General features: G+C 33.2%; 2 protein-coding genes across 2 annotated transcripts; both read right to left on the bottom strand.

Moving 5' to 3' along the window:
• Positions 1–237: 237 nt before the first annotated feature.
• On the bottom strand, positions 238–3,108 carry LOC132166249 (cytochrome P450 CYP72A616-like). Its single transcript, XM_059577031.1, has 5 exons — positions 2,767–3,108; positions 2,034–2,254; positions 1,656–1,900; positions 1,114–1,507; positions 238–754 (listed from the first exon to the last, which is right to left on the bottom strand). Exons 1-5 carry the CDS (start codon positions 3,029–3,031, stop codon positions 329–331), a joined length of 1,551 nt encoding a protein of 516 aa, XP_059433014.1. The 5' UTR covers positions 3,032–3,108; the 3' UTR covers positions 238–328.
• Positions 3,109–6,669: 3,561 nt separating this feature from the next.
• LOC132166600 (cytochrome P450 CYP72A616-like) lies at positions 6,670–9,409 on the bottom strand. The gene is made up of 5 exons (XM_059577449.1): positions 9,114–9,409; positions 8,380–8,600; positions 8,002–8,246; positions 7,459–7,852; positions 6,670–7,095 (listed from the first exon to the last, which is right to left on the bottom strand). The coding sequence occupies exons 1-5, from the start codon at positions 9,376–9,378 to the stop codon at positions 6,670–6,672; spliced, it is 1,551 nt and encodes a 516-aa protein (XP_059433432.1). The 5' UTR covers positions 9,379–9,409.
• Between the last annotated feature and the right edge of the window lie 10,385 nt (positions 9,410–19,794).

Raw genomic sequence — 19,794 nt, 5'->3', positions numbered from 1 at the left:
ATTTTAGTCACAAATGTGAAACAAAGGTGATATGTAGAGATGGATCAGTTTGATGGATGAAATACATCATTATAATATGAATCTTGTAAGTTTTTAGAATTATTCAAAGGAAAAAAATTATATTGATGGAATTATATGACCATTAAATTGATCAGTGATAACAGATGCTACATTAGAAAAGTTACTCCCAAGTAAGTGAAAATTGATTTTCCAGACCTTTATATTTTGGAGGCTATAGAAATAGAACAGAAAACTACTTATTCATTTGTGATGCAGAATCACATTATTTTTTAATATACAGTCTTTCATGCCACTGGCCAGCTTACAACTAAAGCTGGTGTAATGTGATTTGAGCTCCATGTTGTGGTCGGAGTGTCAAAACAGAATAAGGGGCATGAGTGTAGGAAGGAGAGAGGTCGAATGAGAAATTTTGGAGAATCATTGCCAAAGCAATCTTAGCTTCTATCATGGCAAAATTTTGGCCAATACAGGTCCTTGGTCCCCACCCAAAAGGAAAGAATGCTAACTGATCCTTTGAAGCCTTTGAAACTCCTTCAGAGAATCTCTCTGGTTTGAATTCTTCTGCATCATCACCCCAAAGTTCATGATCATGATGGATGAGCAGTGTAGGTAGTACAAGATCGACACCAGCTGGAAGGGAGATATCTCCTATCTTGGTTTCCTTGTGAGTATGCTGATATTGAGCGATCACTGGTGGGTATAACCTCAGGACTTCATAAAGTATCATGGTGACCTGCAGGAGAACTTAAAGTAGTCAATGAATGAAATACATATTTGTGGCCTACTTGGTGACAACATTTAGCCAGTAGCAATGGAACTAACTACTGATTGCATGGGGTATTTTTCATGTCTTCCAATTAAGGTTTCATTTAACAAGCATTTAGATAGTACTTTTCATGTCTCTTAAAGCATAGATTGTGCTGATCTTGTCTCTTCAAAGCAAGAAAATAATTACAAACATTCCAACCAAACAATTACTCAGAGTAATTATAGAGTTTAATCCTTATCAAAGTTTTATGTGATTGTTTGTAAGACCTTTATGAACTTGGACTGAAGGATGCAGAAAGTGGTCAAATTGAGAAGACTACTCACAATCTTGAGGTGCCCTACAGCTTCAAAATTGGGTTCCTTCTTTGCACAGATTAGTAAGACTTCTTCCCTTGCCTTTTCTTGCCAGTCTGGGTGCATAGCTAAGACTATCATAGTCCATACCAACCAGCTTGAAGTTGTCTCTTGGCCAGCAAGGTAGAACTGTTTGCATTCCTCTATGATCTCTTCAATTGACAAGCCATTATCTTCTGTGCCACTTGCATTTCCTGGTGCACTGCTTTGATTATTATATTGCAAGAGCAGGCCTAGTAAGTCATCAACCCTGGATTCTCCAATTCTCATGGAATTCACTTTCCTTTGAATCAAGTTCCTCAGCATTGATTTGATCTCTTTGTCTAGTGCCCTTCTCCTAAGGTTCTTCTTAGTTGGCATAAATCTGTGAAAAAATGTTAGAAGGATAAGTATTTAAATTTCCCATCTTATCTTTTCAAATACAAGGAAGCATGCCTGTGTAATTTATATCTCATCTTCTTTGTAGTAAACACAAATCAGAGTAAGAAATGTTGTAGTGATACCAATAATACCTAAACCCAGGAATATATGTGGTCTGCATGGATTCAAGGACTAGTGTGATCAGCTCTTTTTGAAGCTCAAACATATGCTTCCCTTCTTCATAATTGCTTCCAAATGCTGCTCGAGAAATAACATCTGCAGTAAGTTTTTGAAGTTCAGGCCAAATATCAACTTCGCAAGGTCCTTGAGGATTAGCCATCTTCTGCCATCGTTCAACCATCTTGCTACAGCTAGTTGTGAATGCTGGTATCATCCCCTTCAGGAGGGAATCAGTAACAAAGCAAAAGGTAAAAACAGATTAATTGGGAGACTTTCCATGATTTTGTTTAAAAACACGCGTTTAATTGCAAAATCACGGAGCCAAACACAAAGAGATGTTAAAATGGAACCTTCAATTTCTCCAGGTTGAAAGCGGGGTTGATTATCCTTCTGCGTTTGTCCCATTGTTCACCCTCTAAAGTTGCCGTTCCCTTTGTCAAAATAAGAATAAGAGGGTTCAATGGTGGCTTTTGGAAGTGACCTAGCTTGTTTGACAAGATTTCTTTCATCGTCTTTGGATCCTTGATAACCAGCTTTGGTGTTGTCCCAATCCAAAACATTGATATATTCCCTGTAATTAAATCAAAGTTGAATAAGCAAAGTTTTCTTTCAAATTGGATTGAAAGAATTTTTTCTAACCCATACTTAAAATGCATGTGAGAATTGGAAATGCTCGTCAAAATTACATGCATTTCAAATACATGCCAAGTTAATAGACTGGATTGGAGAAAATTTATCAAATTGAATTTTGTGACAAAGTAACAAACTTGAAATTGCTACCACCTACATGAGAATATTTTGTTGTGTATACTAATGAGATTGAATTTAACTTTTTCTTTCTTTCTTTCTAATTATGTAGAAACAGGATAGAGATCCATTCTAAGCAAGTTTGCTATTCAAATTTGCTAGCAATCTATATAACAAAATATAAGAAAGCTAATAGGAGGGCTACTTGCCCAATCAAGTTTTAGATTGTTTGCATATTTATTTGGGCAAGTAAACCCCATAAAAAACTCTTTCATATTTACTGTCTAAATTAATAATAATTCAAACAACTGAAAATTCGGATAAATAGAAACATACCATATTTCTGCACAATTTTTGTGGTGAATGGGTTCACTCGTGGAATGATCTGGTGAGTTAAGCTAATGGGTTTGGACCATGCTTCTTGTATCGCCCTCACAAACTCTTTCATGTCCCCGATCAGCAGCTTGTAAGGAGTGCCTCTTATTCCTTGGCTTTTTATGCGTCTCTCTTGCAGTTTGGGCTTCCACCAAATTGTGTAGGAAACTCTCACAACACCATAGAGGAGTAGAAAAGATGAAGAGAAAGCTAGAAAGTATAACATATTTATGTTCTCTGTATGCAAATCTGAGATGTTATGGGATAACTCACAGCTCAAAACTCAAACTTATGCACTATAGATATAACTCCATTTCAAGTTTTCAGTCAAATTCTTATCCTGTAGAGCACTTCAAAATGCTTGTCAAAGAATTTGTTTTATATTAATAATTTAATTATAAAACTTTTGACTTTCTTTGTCTTGGAGAAGAAGGTACATGGTAGTATGATAAAAAAATGGAATTATTTATAAAGTTTGTTTTATACTAATGATTTATATATGGATGGGTTGTATGGTTGGTTGACCTATATATGTGGCTTGAGTGAGGATCAAGATTTAGCGCAGATATAAGAAACAAACATGGAATATCCAAATAGTGAGGTTAGCTGTATACCTAATTTACCATGTCTCTTGAGGACGGAATGAAAGCACGAACTAATTAAAATATTAATTAAATGATTAAATTTATTATTTTTTTAAATTCTTAAGGTGAGTAGTGAGGTAACTCTAACTCCAAGTATAATTCACTTTCAATTTCAGTTAAATATTTCATATGTTAGCCATTATTTATTAAGAAAGAATATAAGCCTACACTTGGGGAATTTCATATGTTTGCTGGTAATGAATTATCATACTAAGGAGAAGATGGGAAAGATAAATGTTATTTAGTATTCTATCTCTTTTTTTTTTTTTTTTTTTTTGATATTAACTATGAAATTTGTAGGACTCACATAATCACTTATATAGATCCTACAAATCTAATAGTTAATTTTTTTATAATTATAAAAAAAATGATAAAAAAAAAAATTAAATAGCATTTTTTGATGGGAAAGGAGATCGGGGATGGAAAGAAGTATTACTCTTTTAAAACTAAATGATTTTAAAGGCTAAATAACAATTTTACTAAATATTTAATTATATTTTTAAGAATCATATTTTTTTATTAATTTCATTTTAAAATCACTATTTTTTAAAACCACAACCCTAGAGACTTTTAAACTAAACAAACACTAAATACCAGGGTGACAGGAAATTCAGTCCAAACAATATTAGTACCAAAATTTCATAAGTGTGCACAGATTGGGCCTTCAATTTGTGGGTATTGGAAACACCAAGATTATGGGCCTTTGCCCGCGACAAGTTAAAGTGAGTTGGGCAACATGTGAAAATTGCAAAACCCATTGGACAGCCCATACACCAATGACTCTGGAAAATGTGACATTGTGAGAAATATGACTATTTTTCAGTCTGCCTCCAGAATTATCATATTGGGGGGTCTAGGGTAGAGTTAGGAATCATAGTAGTAGTGCTCTTTGTGCACTAAGCTTAAGTGTGGTGGTTCAATGGCTAAAGGAAATTTTCAAGTGGTCACGATATGTATTAAGGCGTGTGTTCGAATTTTTGCAATGGAGAATTTCACATATGCCACGTTCAAGCGCTTGCAGTTCTTATGTTCTAAGCATTTTTCATGCGACTCTCAGCAGGTATATGCTACAATGGTCACGTTTAAATAGGATAATCGCAATTGGTCTTAAAATAAAAAATAAAAAAAAGGGAGGCTGGTTCTTTAGGACACTCTAATTACTACTTATTATACAACACTGTAACCCCAGATGTCGACTCCATTTTGAATAGTTTGTCTGATTTATGATAATTCTTGCTCATTGGCAAACATGTATTTGGTTCTTATGAACGACAATAAATTTTTGTTTTCCATAAAATTTTACAAGGGTTTAAGTTCACATTTATCCAACTTTTTCCATTTGAAAAAAGTAGGAGAATAAGATAGCAAGTTGCAAGGAGAGCTATAGATTACTCCTAGGAAGAAAATATAGGTTGTGTTTCTAAGCATGATTGCAGATAATAGTAGAAAGTTTTCAAATACAGCTGGCATTACGATATGTAAATCATAATAGTTCCATTCTACTACCTTATGTTTTGGTTCCTCATCTTTGGAACCCATGTTTTATGTGTGATATTGGATATATTAGATTTCGTTTATGATCTTGACTCAGTGGCGGATCCAGCTATTTAACATTGGGGGTGCCGCTAAAATTTTTTTGACGTCCTAAATTTTTTTTTCACCCTAAAAATTTGGTAATTCACACAATATTTGCATCACAAAAAATATCTATAAAAGTTTATAAATATGTGCTGAAATTGATATATTATAAATGTAACATGTCGACACTACATCAAAAAAATAGAAATACAAAAAAGTGTCTAGAACTGCACTTTACGGTCTTTTAGAAGTACAAAATCATCAAGTATCGAATCTAAATCGAAACTCTCAGCAATTTCCCTTTCAATATAGAGAACTAAACTATTTGCAAGAAAATCATCCTCCATTTTGTTACGAAGTCGTGTTTTAACAATTTTCATTGCTGAAAATGCTCGTTCGGTAGTTGCTGTAGACACTGGAAGAGTCAAAACAAGACGAATCAATCTATCAATAAGATCATATGTCTTTGATTTTTTCGCCTTTGCCAATCCTTGGCAATGACTGGGTCTTGCGGAGTTGCGGGAGAACTGGAGAACAGCCGAACTGGAGAAGGAATGGGGCCTGGGGTGCTGGGCAGTGGGCAACTGGGGCGCGGGAGATGCCAAAGTAAAATTGTAAAAAAAAATTTTTTGTTTTTTTTTAAGGGTGCCGTGGCCCGTGGGTTAAAAAAACAGAAAAAATTTTACAAATCCTTGGTGTGTCATGCGCGTGCGGGCGATTTCTGAAGCCTGAAGGGTTGGTAATTTTTTTTTTTTTTTTTAAGGGTGCCGTGTGTAAAAAAAAAAAAAATTAGAAATCCGGTGCGGCCTGCGGGAGAGTGGAGATTGCTGAGTGCGCTGAAGGGGTTGATAACTTGATAATATTATTATTTTTTTTTTTGAGGGTGCCGTGGGTTATAAAAAAAAAAAAAAAAAAAAAATTTTTTTTTTTAAATCCTTGGGGGTGCCGTGGCACCCCCAAGGAACCCAGTGGATCCGCCACTGGATCTTGTGGCTAATTATGCGATGACGTTGTTGATGTTCAAAGACCTGGCTGTATGTTCATTTTATGGGAAGCTCTTCAGAATTCTCTTTGATCCCTTTGGGTGGCCTGTCATGCTTTTATTGACATAGTTCATGGCGCTTGCTTTCTCATTCGTTTTCAGTTCCTAATATTGGTATCAACCCGAAACGCTATTAAACTGTGAGATGGACAGCATCTTGATTATCTCTCAGCTTAAAACACCAATTGGGTACATAAGCTTTGCAATTCAAGACTTGTCTATTTCATTAAACAGGTCATAATGTAGCATACAGGGCAGGAAAATAAAGCCATTTTAGTCACAAATGTGAAACAAAGGTGATATGTAGAGATGGATCAGTTTGATGGATGGAATACATCATTATAATATGAATCTTTTAAGTTTTTAGAATTATTCAAAGAAAAAAAAAATTATATTGATGGAATTATATGACCATTAAATTGATCACTGGTAACAGATGCTACATAAGAAAAGTTACTCCCAAGTAAGTGAAAATTGATTTTCCAGACCTTTATATTTTGGAGGCTATAGAAATAGAACAGAAAACTACTTATTCATTTGTGATGCAGAATCACATTATTTTTTAATATGCAGTCTTTCATGCCACTGACCAGCTTACAACTAAAGCTGGTGTAATGTGATTTGAGCTCCATGTTGTGGTTGGAGTGTCATAACAGTGTAAGGGGCATGAGTGTAGGAAGGAGAGAGGTCGAATGAGAAATTTTGGAGAATCATTGCCAAAGCAATCTTAGCTTCTATCATGGCAAAATTTTGGCCAATACAGGTCCTTGGTCCCCACCCAAAAGGAAAGAATGCTAACTGATCCTTTGAAGCCTTTGAAACTCCTTCAGAGAATCTCTCTGGTTTGAATTCTTCTGCTTCATCACCCCAAAGTTCATAATCATGATGGATGAGCAGTGTAGGTAGTACAAGATCGACACCAGCTGGAAGGGAGATATCTCCTATCTTGGTTTCCTTGTGAGTATGCTGATATTGAGCGATCACTGGTGGGTATAACCTCAGGACTTCATAAAGTATCATGGTGACCTGCAGGAGAACTTAAAGTAGTCAATGAATGAAATACATATTTGTGGCCTAATAGGTGACAACATTTAGCCAGTAGCAATGGAACTAACTACTGATTGCATGGGGTATTTTTGGTGTCTTCCAATTAAGGTATCAATTAACAAGCATTTAGATAGTACTTAATTTTCATGTCTCCTAAAGCATAAATTGTGCTGATCTTGTCTCTTCAAAGCAAGAAAATAATTTCAAACATTCCAACCAAACAATTACTCAGAGTAATTATAGAGTTTAATCCTTATCAAAGTTTTATGTGATTGTTTGTAAGACCTTTATGAACTTGGACTGAAGGATGCAGAAAGTGGTCAAATTGAGAAGACTACTCACAATCTTGAGGTGCCCTACAGCTTCAAAATTGGGTTCCTTCTTTGCACAGATTAGTAAGACTTCTTCCCTTGCCTTTTCTTGCCAGTCTGGGTGCATAGCTAAGACTATCATGGTCCATGCCAACCAGCTTGAAGTTGTCTCTTGGCCAGCAAGGTAGAACTGTTTGCATTCCTCTATGATCTCTTCAATTGACAAGCCATTATCTTCTGTGCCACTTGCATTTCCTGGTGCACTGCTTTGATTATTATATTGCAAGAGCAGGCCTAGTAAGTCATCAACCCTGGATTCTCCAATTCTCATGGAATTAACTTTCCTTTGAATCAAGTTCCTCAGCATTGATTTGATCTCTTTGTCTAGTGCCCTTCTCCTAAGGTTCTTCTTAGTTGGCACAAATCTGTGAAAAAATGATAGAAGGATAAGTATTTAAATTTCCCTTCTTATCTTTTCAAATACAAGGAAGCATGCCTGTGTAATTTATATCTCATCTTCTTTTGTAGTAAACACAAATCAGAGTTAGAAATGTTGTAGTGATACCAATAATACCTAAACCCAGGAATATATATTGTCTGCATGGATTCAAGAACTAGTGTGATCAGCTCTTTTTGTAGCTCAAACATAAGTTTCCCTTCTTCATAGTTGCTTCCAAATGCTGCTCTAGATATAACATCTGCAGTAAATTTTTGAAGTTCAGGCCAAATATCAACTTCGCAAGGTCCTTGAGGATTAGCCATCTTCTGCCATCGTTCAACCATCTTTCTACAGCTAGTTGTGAATGCTGGTATCATCCCCTTCAGGAGGGAATCGGTAACAAAGCAAAAGGTAAAAACAGATTAATTGGGAGACTTTCCATGATTTTGTTTAAAAACACGCGTTTAATTGCAAACTCACAAAGCCAAACAGAAAGAGATGTTAAAATGGAACCTTCAATTTCTCCAAGTTGAAAGCCGGGTTGATTATCCTTCTGCGTTTGCCCCATTGTTCACCCTCTAAAGTTGTCAGTCCCTTTGTCAGAATAAGAATAAGAGGGTTTAATGGTGGCTTTTGGAAGTGACCTAGCTTGTTTAACAAGATTTCTTTCATCGTCTCTGGATCCTTGATAACCAGCCTTGGTGTTGTCCCAGCCCAAAACATTGATATATTCCCTGTAATTAAATCAAAGTTGAAGTAAAGTTTTCTTTCAAATTGGATTGAAAGAATTTTTTCTAACCCATACTTAAATGCATGTGAGAATTGAAAATGCACGTCAAAATTACATGCATTTCAAATACATGCCAAGTTAATAAACTGGAATGGAGAAAATTTATCAAATTTAAATTTTGTGACAAAGTAACAAACTTGAAATTGCTACCGCCTACATGAGAATATTTTGTTGTGTATACCAATGAGATTGAAATTAACTTTTTCTTTCTTTCTTTCTAATTATGTAGAAACATGATAGAGATCCGTTCTAAGCAAGTTTGCTATTCAAATTTGCTAGCAATCTATACAACAAAATATAAGAAAGCTAATAGGAGGGCTAGCTACTTGTCCAATCAAGTTTTAGATTGTCTACACATTTATTTGGGCAAGTAAACCCCATAAAAAACTCTTTCATATTTACTGTGTAAATTAATAACAATTCAAACAATTGAAAATTCGGACACGTAGAAACATACCATATTTTTGCACAATATTTATGGTGAATGGGTCCACTCGTGGAACGATCTGGTGGGTTAAGCTAATGGGTTTGGACCATGCTTCTTGTATAGCCCTCACAAACTCTTTCATGTCCCCAATCAGCAGCCTGTAAGGAGTGCCTCTTATTCCTTGGCTTTTTATGCGTCTCTCTTGCAGTTTGGGCTTCCACCAAATTGTGTAGGAAACTCTCACAACACCATAGAGGAGTAGAAAAGATGAAGAGAAAGCTAGAAAGTATAACATATTTATGTTCTCTGTATGCAAATCTGAGATGTTATGGGATAACTCACAGCTCTAAACTCAAACTTATGCACTATAGATATAACTCCATTTCAAGTTTTCAGTCAAATTCTTATCCTGTAGAGCACTTCAAAATGCTTGTCAAAGAATTTGTTTTATATTAATAATTTAATTATAAAACTTTCGACTTTCTTTGTCTTGGAGAAGAAGGTACATGGTAGTATGATAAAAAAATGGAATTATTTATAAAGTTTGTTTTATACTAATGATTTATATATGGATGGGTTGTATGGTTGGTTGACCTATATATGTGGCTTGAGTGAGGATCAAGGTTTAGCGCAGATATAAGAAACAAACATGGAATATCCAAATAGTGAGGTTAGTTGTATACCTAGTTTACCATGTCTCTTGAGGACGGAATGAAAGCACGAAGTAATTAAAATATTAATTAAATGATTAAATTTATTATTTTTTAAAAATTCTTAAGGTGAGTAGTGAGGTAGCTCTGACTCCAAGTACAATTCACTTTCAATTTCAGTTAAATATTTCCTATGGTAGCCATTATTTATTAAGAAAGAATATAAGCCTACACTTGTGGAATTTCATATGTTTGCTGGTAATGAATTATCATACTAAGGAGAAGATGGGAAAGATAAATGTTATTTAGTATTCTCCCTCTTTTTTTTTTTTTTTTTTTTGATATTAACTATTTAATTTGTAGGACTCACATAATCACTTATGTAGATCCTACAAATCTAATAGTTAATTTTTTTAAAATTATAAAAAAAAATGATAAAAAAAATTAAATAGCATTTTTTGATGGGAAAGGAGATCGTGGATGGAAAGAAGTATTACTCTTTTAAAACTAAATGATTTTAAAGGCTAAATAACAATTTTACTAAATATTTAATTATATTTTTAAGAATCATATTTTTTATTAATTTCATTTTAAAATCACTATTTTTTAAAACCACAACTCTAGAGACTTTTAAACTAAACAAACACTAAATACTAAATACCAGGGTGACAGGAAATTCAGTCCAAACAAAATTTCATAGATGTGCACAGATTGGGCCTTCAATTTGTGGGCATTGGAAACACCAAGATTATGGGCCTTTGCCCGCGACAAGTTAAAGTGAGTTGGGCAACATATGAAAATTGCAAAACCCATTGGACAGCCCATACACCAATGACTCTGGAAAATGTCACATTGTGAGAAATATGACTATTTTTCAGCCTGCCTCCAGAATTATCATATTGGGGGGTCTAGGGTAGAGTTAGGAATCATAGTAGTAGTGCTCTTTGTGCACTAAGCTTTAAGTGTGGGGGTTCAATGGCTAAAGGAAATTTTTAAGTGGTCACGACATGTATTAAGGCGTGTGTTCGAATCTCCGCAATGGAGAATTTCACATATGCCAAGTCCGAGCGCCTGCGGCTCTCACGTTCTAAGCCTTTCCTATGCGACTCTCAGCAGGTATATGCTATAATGGTCACGTTTAAGTAGGATAACCGCAATTAGTCTTAAAATAAAATTAAAAATTAAAAATTAAAAAAGGGAGGCTGGTTCTTTAGGACACTCTAATTACTACTTATTATACAACACTCTACCTATTTTAGATTTGAGGATACTAACAAAAGATATTGTTACTTTTTGTAGAGGAAACCCGGCAACAAGAGTGAATCTTTACTTTTTGTTAAAAAAACTACCTTATTTTACTTTTGAAATTTACTAATGTTCTTTCACCATCCTCAAAACTCCCACACACTAAAAGGCAGTAAAAAGGCCTTGATTAATCCAGCTGCATTACTTACTATTCATTGAAGAAGAGTCAGAAGACATAAAATCTCAACTGCCAATGCAGCAATAAATATTGGGACCCAAAAATAACTAGATGTCAGAAGTATTTATGAAATGAGTGTTGTTTTTGGAGTAATACTATGAATCATTTTTTTATTCTCTTAAAGTTGAAATAGGATTCTCTTCCATTTATTTTGAACAAAAGAATATTCAGTTAATGATTAAGATCTCTCTTAAGGGCTATAAATGAGACATTTGTCCCATTAATATAAATAATAATAAAATATTATTTATATTTTAAAAATAATTAAAAATTAAAAATAATTAAAAAAAAAAAGCAAGGCAATTGAGCCTCGGGATGGCTTTGGCCACTGAATCCACCACCCTAGTGACTGAAGCCACCCCATGGCCCTTGGAGTTTTATTTTTTTTATTTGGCCCTTGGGGGCCATGGGGGTGGCTTCGGTGGTGGCCGAAGCCACCCCAAGGCCCAACTGCCTTGCTTTTTTTTTAAAACAAAAATTAATTAATTAATTAATTTTTAATTTTTAATTAATTTTAAAATATAAATAATATTTTATTATTATTTATATTAATGGGATCTCTCTAGAAAGATCTTGACCATTAATTGGATATTCTCTAGAGGATCATATTCCCTTAAAGTTGATGTAGCATTTAAAATCAGTGAATCATCATTAGATTTTAAATGAATCATACTTAAATTTTGATCTAATAATAATTTTAAATGTCACATCAACTTTAGTATGATAAAAATATGGTTCCTACCATTACTCATTCTTTTAAAAGCATTAAGTCTAAAAGTAATTAATGTTTTGTTTTGCTAAACTCAGATTAGATAGTTGTAATGTAAGCAAAAAATTAAATTGACCCAATTTTTTATAATTTATTTCACTTGAGATGGAGCGGAACCGGGATCCTTTTAGTGCTTGAATAATTGCTCGATTACAAGAGAGAGAATGTAAGGTTTATCTGCTCGAGCAAATAGGTCTCACATCCAAATTGTTTGAGATAGACGTTATTAAAATTTTATATTCCTCAGTATTAAATAAACATAAAAATTTATTTGAAAATTCGCATGCAATTTAATTATTTATCTTCAAAATGGGATACTAAATACAAACTATAAATATCCAACTACATCTGAAAATTACTGAAAAGATTGCACTCATAATGATAACCTTCATGAAAAATAGATTAATTCTGTCTTTATCATCAACGGTTGACAATTAACTCTGCCTACTCCGCCAACCCATTAATTGATTCGATCAACGCCACAGTTTTGGCATACAATATATCTCTTTGATATTGTTCCCCCCATGTACTTTCTTTATATAGACATTTGATCAATCTCTTTTTGTTTTATACTGTTTTTAAGAGTAATGATATAAGGAGGGCTTTAGTCTTTAGAGTACGTTTGAGATTGCGTTTAAAAAAATAAAATTTTTAAGTAAAAAAGAATTTTTGGGCAAAAGTTTCATTTTTAAGCTTTTGTCAAAAGTGTTTTTTTTGTTATTTTTAGGTTTTTTTTACCCTTAAAAATGCTTTTAATTTTTTTACCAAACGAGTATTTTTTTTTTCAAACAAGTTTTTTGAGTCTTAAAAGCACTTTTAAACTTCTCAAACAAATCTCAAACAGACCCTTAGAGTCATCCCAAACAGACCCTTGAGTGTTTATTTGGAATCTCAAATAGACTCTTAGAGTAAGCCCCTCAAACACAATTTCAAACAAATTCTTAGAGTCTTTTAAGGCGTCAAATTATGGAGAAAAAAATTATAAAGTGTGCATCAAGATGTGACTAGAATTTGGTGGGCAATAATAAGAGTTAACAGAGAGAGGTGTCGTCAGCTAGCATAGGACCAAATCTTAGACTTTATTAGGTTATAAGCAGAAAGATTACGACAATTAAGATATTATTATTATTTAAAAAGGACCAATTAAGATATTATATTAGTTTTGGCATACATCTCTTTGATATTGTTCCCCCATGTACTTTTCTTTATATAGAGATCTGATCAATCTCTTTTGTTTTATATCATTTTTTATGAGTAATGATATAAGGAGGACTCTAATCCTCTTAGAATCATTTTAAACGTGATGTGATATTTAAAATTATTATTAAATTTAAGATGACCACTATTGAATTAAATTCAATGTTAATTTTAAATACCACATCACATTTGAAATGACTCTAATCCTCCTTATATCATTACTCATTTTTAATTAGTAATTAAAGATCTTATCCTTTCATTTTTGTTAATTAAATGTGAAGTAATTCCATATAAACACTCAAGAGTGGTCTTCTTTTGAGTCTTTGAAGGCGTCAAATTATGGAGAAAATAATTAATTATAAAGGGTGCATCAAGATGTGAATAGAATTTGGTGGGCAATAATAAGAGTTAACAGAGAGAGGCGTCGTCAGCTAGCATGGACCAAATCTTAGGCTTTATTAGGTTAAGCACAAAGATTACGACAATTAAGATATTATTATTATTAATCAAACGTAACCCCTAATAATCTTATCTTTTGCGTACAGCCCACTTACAACCACGAGGCTGATGTATATAGTTGGGCTAAATAATTCATACTTCATATATGATAATAAATTATAATGATCGGATCCCTACAGTAGTCTTCTGTCCCACTCACGTTAACTAATAATATTTTACACACATTATGTCTACTCTGACTATTTTTCAGTATGCCATAAGCTCGTCTGCAGCTCGTTTGGAGCAAAGAAAAAAACTAATGTAAGTTTTTTAGGACGATATTAACTACTTATAATATCACCCGTTAATTATTTTAGATTCGATGATCGAGCGGAGGATAAACCGACAAAATAACTTACCAATTATAATGGTTCAAAGTGATTAGTAACAATAGAACTTGTAAATAAAAATTTGATTGATTTTGACATACCACCTGCCCAGACACAAGAGTCTTCTGGCAGAAAGCTATACGTATGTGGGGTTCCATTAATTTTGACTAATTAATGTTTAGAAGTGATTAGTGTTTTGTTTTGCTTAACTCAGCCGACAGCATGCTGTTGGAGTTACAGGGAAAATAGTGGGAAATGGGCTTTGTTGTGTGAGAGATTCTCAACCGCCGTGAGTGGTAGTAGTTGAAAAGTTTCGGCGGATACTAATTAATTAACAACAATTGTCGTTTATAGTGCCACTACAAAAAAATCATTTTTTAATGACAGGAGTTTTCTGACGTGTTATAGTGTCCGACACGTCAGAAAATTTTTCTGACGGGTCGTTTCTGACGCGTGTCGAGTGTCAGAAACGTAGGTGTCAGGAAAAAAAATTTCCTGACGTGTGAGTAGGCAACACGTCAGAAAATTCTGACGTGTGTTTTCATTGATATTATTAGTTTGTAAACAAATTATTAATCTTAAATGCCTTGTGACATAATGTCTTAAAGCTTGGAGGTTAACAATTTAGAGATACTACCTACTCCACTAAGCCGTTTAATTAATTTGAGTGCCACAATTTATAGCTGTTTGATATTGTCCCCCTCTGCTTTTCTTTATATTAATATTTAATCAGTCTCTTTGTTTTTTTTTTTTACTGTATGGCCCTTTCATTTCATTAAATAATTTGCATTTATAACCTTTCCCAACTTTTTTAATTATGTGGAAGGAGCCTTTGCCGACAAGATCTAATGTAAAGTAATCCCAAATAATTAAACATTGTCATCCAATGTACAGCTCCGATTGTTAATGCATTTTAATGATATTTTTTGCTTTTTTTGTTTTGTTTTTTTTAATGTTTTGATCGATGTGATATAAAAATGAAAATAGTTTTCGGTGTTTTATATTTTGAGTTGTTTGAAAATAAAACACGAAAGGAAGAAAGAAAAAAGTGTTATCAAACAAGTTTTTCTCTAAATTGAGTTAAAAAAAAAAAAAAAACTTTTAATTTTGTCTATTAAATTACATATGTTTTTATGTAATTTTTTTCATGCATTCTTTCTTAATAGAACACATAATTATTACATATATTTTTAAAAATACATTTAAAAATTACGTGTTTTAAGAATAGATGTTAATTTAATATACTAAATTAAACAAATAAAATTTCTCTTATTTTGAATTACCAACCTTTTCAAGTGAAAATTAGCAACATATATAATGGAGTAGTAGCCTTGAAGGCCTCAAATTATGGAGAAAATAATTATAAAGGGTACATCAAGATCTGGCTGGAATTTTGTGGGCAATAATTAAGAGTTAACAAAGGTCTCGTCAGTAAGTAGAGGGGTATTTTTGTCTTTTCACTTTTTGATGGGACAAAAATACTCCTCCACTATAATTAACTGGATATTATCCGGTTCAAATGAAATGAAGAGGATCTAATTAACGTCAGCATGGACCAAATCTTAGACTTTATTTATTTATTTTTTTGACCAAAATCTTAGACTTTATTAGGTTAAGCAAAAAGATCACGATAATTAATATATAATTATTATTCTCTTCTCATGCCCGTCTTAAATCTTAATTAATAATCAAACATAACTCCTAATAATCTTTTGCGTACAGCCCATTTTATAACTACGAGAATGACATAGTTGGGTTAAATAATTCATATTTTAAATTAATATAAAAAAATAGGACTACGAATGAGTTAATTAATAATATTTTGGATACATTTTTCTCCTTCACTATTTTATATTTATAATCATTTCTTGAACGTAATGGAGATGTGTAAAGGTTTTTTTTGGGGCCAAAACAACGATTGACTTGACAAAATTAAATAATATTTATAATGTGAGACAAAGACCAACATTGAGAAGGTTTTAAATATCTATAATGTGAAACAAAGACCAACAGTGAGAAGGTTAATATGGCACTAAGAGGGTGCCTCGGGTTAATATGGAGTGCTAATAAATTATTGGATCAACTTTTATTAAAAAGTCTTATAAATTCAATGATTTATGGGACACTTTACATCAATCCAGTTGTATAAGAGTTAAGTTTTTAGATTTACTCTTTTTTTATTTGACTAACTTCTTCGGACAGATGAATTTCTTATTCGGGCGAGAAATGTTATTCTTTATACTTGTTTATCAAGCAAACTTCAGATGGGTTGATGTACATGTGTCTTATGTGCATTTTCATGTCATTTACTTAAAAAAAAAAAACACACAATAACCTAGTTTCATTTAGTAAGTAAGTAATACGGGATATAGCACTGATGAGTAAAGTACTAGCCACATATGTATTATTATCTTAAAATGGACAGAAACTTCTTTCTAACCAGTTTAAACTAACGAGTAAGCAATGTGAGACGTTGCAGTTAGCACCCATGAGCCATCCACTTTCTCTATATGGATTACTCATTTTTTGAACTCTATTAAGACAAAATGATTAATATCTCTTACAGTTTTTTTGCCTAAATTGTTAATATATTGTGAAAGAAACTTATTTATCCAAATAAATTTTAAATAACTTGAATAAATCCACAAATATGTAAGTTTTAAATCGGCTCTCTCAAATATAATAATACTCAAATTGCTAATAATTAAAAAAAGAAAGTTGCTGAAAATCCTTGTATAGAACAAAGAGCCTTGTTATTCACGTAATTCGTGGGATCGGAGTTAGGCTTGCTGTTGCTCGAGCCAATCACGAAAATTGAGGTGGCACGGCCGCACGGGTCCCACTGGCAGTATATTCCATAAATAAAAGAGTGGGCTCTCGGAGATGAGTATTTAAATAGCTTGACCCAGGAGTATTGACTTTGTGGGTTAAATGACGAATAACGCGGGCATGAGTAGGTCCATCCAGTGGAGAGAGGGACACCTGATTTTTATGACCAAGAACGGGCCCGTTGAACGGAGCACCGTGAATTTTGGATTTGGGACCCGAGTTGTGCAAATAAATAATAGCAAGAAATGTTGACATCGACCATGCGATGCCCACATGGCATTGCACCTCTGACTAAATGCCTGGAGAGAAACAGACAAATCATGTAGATTCAATGATATCATCCAAAAGGGTATAACCAATTATGAGTTTTTTTTTTTTTTGAGAATAAGCAATTATGAGTTAAAAAATAAATAAAAGTAATAATTGTGGGATAAAATAACACCAATTTTGCTCCCAAATTGATGGACAATAAATAGCTTTTATGAAAATTGCCTATTCGAGAGCGTGCCCCTTTGTTTGGATAAGTAAACTTAAAAGGGTTAAATATATTTTTGCTTTACGAGGTTTAGTAATTTTTTTTTTTTTTTTTTTTTTTTTTTTTTTTACGGTTTAGCTTTTCTTATAAGAGGTACTTCGGGTTTACATAAAAACGAAAATATTTCTGTCTAAATTTTGTTCAAAATTTGACGAAAAGTCACGATAATATCATTAAGAAATTAACACGTGTTCATATACCTAATTAAAAATAAAGATTTTTTTTTTCTTAAAAAAAAAATTTAAAACATTAAAGAAATCCCAAATTATATTTAAGGGTAAAGTCCTCTTAACCCTCTCAAACTATCACCCCAATGACAATCTCCCCCTAAAACTATCAATTGCGACAATTTACACTACAAACTACCAAAACAGTGACAATATACCTCTCAATGCTAGTAAAATGACACAATTACCCCTATAAAATTTTCAATAAGACAAACATATCCCTTAAAATTTGAAAAAAATATTAAAATATTAAAAAAGTTTGGGAGTGACCATTTGGCCAACGGCCGGAATGGGGGTGGCCGGCCTCCCCCCTTGCCCCAAATGGGGGTGGTCGAAATCATCCTCAAAGGGTTTGGGGGTGGTATTTGGGCTAAGGGGGTGGTTGAGTATGGTTGAAAATGGGGGTGGCTCGGGCCAAATGGAGGTGGCCAGCCACCCCCTTGACCCCCCAAAAACCACCCCCATTTGGGTTTGGGGGTGGCCGACCAAATGGCCAAAATGGCGATGGCATATGGGCCAAGGGGGTGGTCGGACCATCCTCAGTTACCTAGGGGTGGTCCGGCACTCCTGGTTTAGTTTTATTTTTTATAAGTTTTAGTATTTTGTTTTTATTTTAGTAAGGGTAATTGTGTCATTTTATTAGCATTAGGAGTACATTGTTTTGGTGGTTTGGAGGTTACATTGTCACAATTGATAATTTTTTTGGAGGGAAGATTGTTATTAGGATAATAGTTTGAAAAAGGACTTTACCATATATTTAATAATACATTTGATGGTCGTATCATTAATAAATTTTGTTTATTCTATTTCTTTGAATTTTTTTTTTATATTTAAACACAATTTAAATAATTCGATACAAGCTGAGCTCAAGCTCGAGTACGGCACAAATATTTGAGCTTGAGCTCAAATAAGATATACACCCTGGCAAGCGAAGCTTGAGCAAGCATACCTACTCAACTTCTACTTGTTTATACGGTTATACCCCTACCTGCGTGGAGCCCTGGAAGCTTATTTTAGCAAATCATTATTTTCTCTCATAATTATGTTATAATATTTTTGGTCCCAACAAATGAAAGATCTGGAAGTACTACCGAAAAGTGACATGGACAGTGATATATCCCTTTCGCTATTCCACTTTTGGATTGAAATGACACCATTCATCTAATTGGGTGTGGTTGGCAAAATTTTTTTTTATCTTTTATTGTGGTTGACATGGATGATGTAGTATGTAGTTTTGAATTTTTTTTTTTTCTTAGGGAAAAGTAAAAATTTTGTTTCATAGTAATTTTTTTTTTATTTGAATAATGTGATATAACAAGTAAGAAAAGAATGAAAATATTTTAATTTAATTTTTTTTGAGAAAATAAAGCGTGAATAGTGCCGAGGGAAGGGGAACGAGTTGCGCCAAACAATGCCTTTTGGTTTGGGCTCGAGAACTTTGAATGAGAAGCTTACTCGTGAAGCCTTCGATCTGTTCCCTATATATGGGAATTTTTTTTTTTTTAAAAAAAAAAAAATCACAAAAACTCATTTACACCAACTTTTTTATATCTTTCTTATACATTAACCCGTAGAAACATGCAATTTATAGTACTGTAGGCCATAGGGCTTTTATTGGATTCATAAATTGTCATCCTACACTTATTCAACTATTTATTGTGAAGGATTAATTTTTGTCATTAATTGATTAAAGTAAATTATATATGCATTAGGATTGTTTTCATTTCAAGCAAAAGTCCAGAGAAATCATGATCATGTTATAACTCAGGTTAGATTTAATAGTGTAGATATTATTTCATTGTGAATATATATATAAATATAATATAGTCTATAAATTAAGGACCTGATTCTGATGCACAGTATGCGCGTACGTAGCTGCAGGTTTATAAAGTCCAATGGGGAAGGTTCTGATGAGTACAATGCGGAGATGAAACGTAAGCTTTTCTTTAAAGGGAAAGTAAAATTAAGTTGAGTGCGGGGACAAAATGGGGTCAGATAGAGTTATTTGTGGACAAGGATCTCTCATGATCATTTGTTTATGTGTAGAAAATCTGTCATTTTTTTTTAGAACTTGGAAAAAAATAAGAATAACGCAAAACAAATAATCACAACAAGACAAAAATTTAGGTAAAAAAAACTGTAGGAATTCTAATCCACTGTTTGTTTAATAATTAGCGCTGTATATATATATATA

Source organism: Corylus avellana, chromosome ca11 (assembly GCF_901000735.1).
Source record: "Corylus avellana chromosome ca11, CavTom2PMs-1.0".
Taxonomy (NCBI): domain Eukaryota; kingdom Viridiplantae; phylum Streptophyta; class Magnoliopsida; order Fagales; family Betulaceae; genus Corylus; species Corylus avellana.
Note: the sequence above shows the minus strand (reverse complement) of the source record. Positions and strands in the feature narration are given on the sequence as shown.

Bases quoted from the DNA above. Each gene is read 5' to 3' on its own strand.
- LOC132166249 (XM_059577031.1), bottom strand. From the start codon at position 3,031: ATGTTATACTTTCTAGCTTTCTCTTCATCTTTTCTACTCCTCTATGGT. The intron at 2,255-2,766 runs GTATGTTTCTAT...ATTTAATTACAG, and splicing joins AAAAATTGTGCAGAAATATG to GGAATATATCAATGTTTTGG. The intron at 1,901-2,033 runs GTTCCATTTTAA...TCCCTCCTGAAG, and splicing joins TCAACCTGGAGAAATTGAAG to GGGATGATACCAGCATTCAC.
- LOC132166600 (XM_059577449.1), bottom strand. From the start codon at position 9,378: ATGTTATACTTTCTAGCTTTCTCTTCATCTTTTCTACTCCTCTATGGT. The intron at 8,247-8,379 runs GTTCCATTTTAA...TCCCTCCTGAAG, and splicing joins TCAACTTGGAGAAATTGAAG to GGGATGATACCAGCATTCAC. The intron at 7,096-7,458 runs GTGAGTAGTCTT...GTTCTCCTGCAG, and splicing joins CTGTAGGGCACCTCAAGATT to GTCACCATGATACTTTATGA.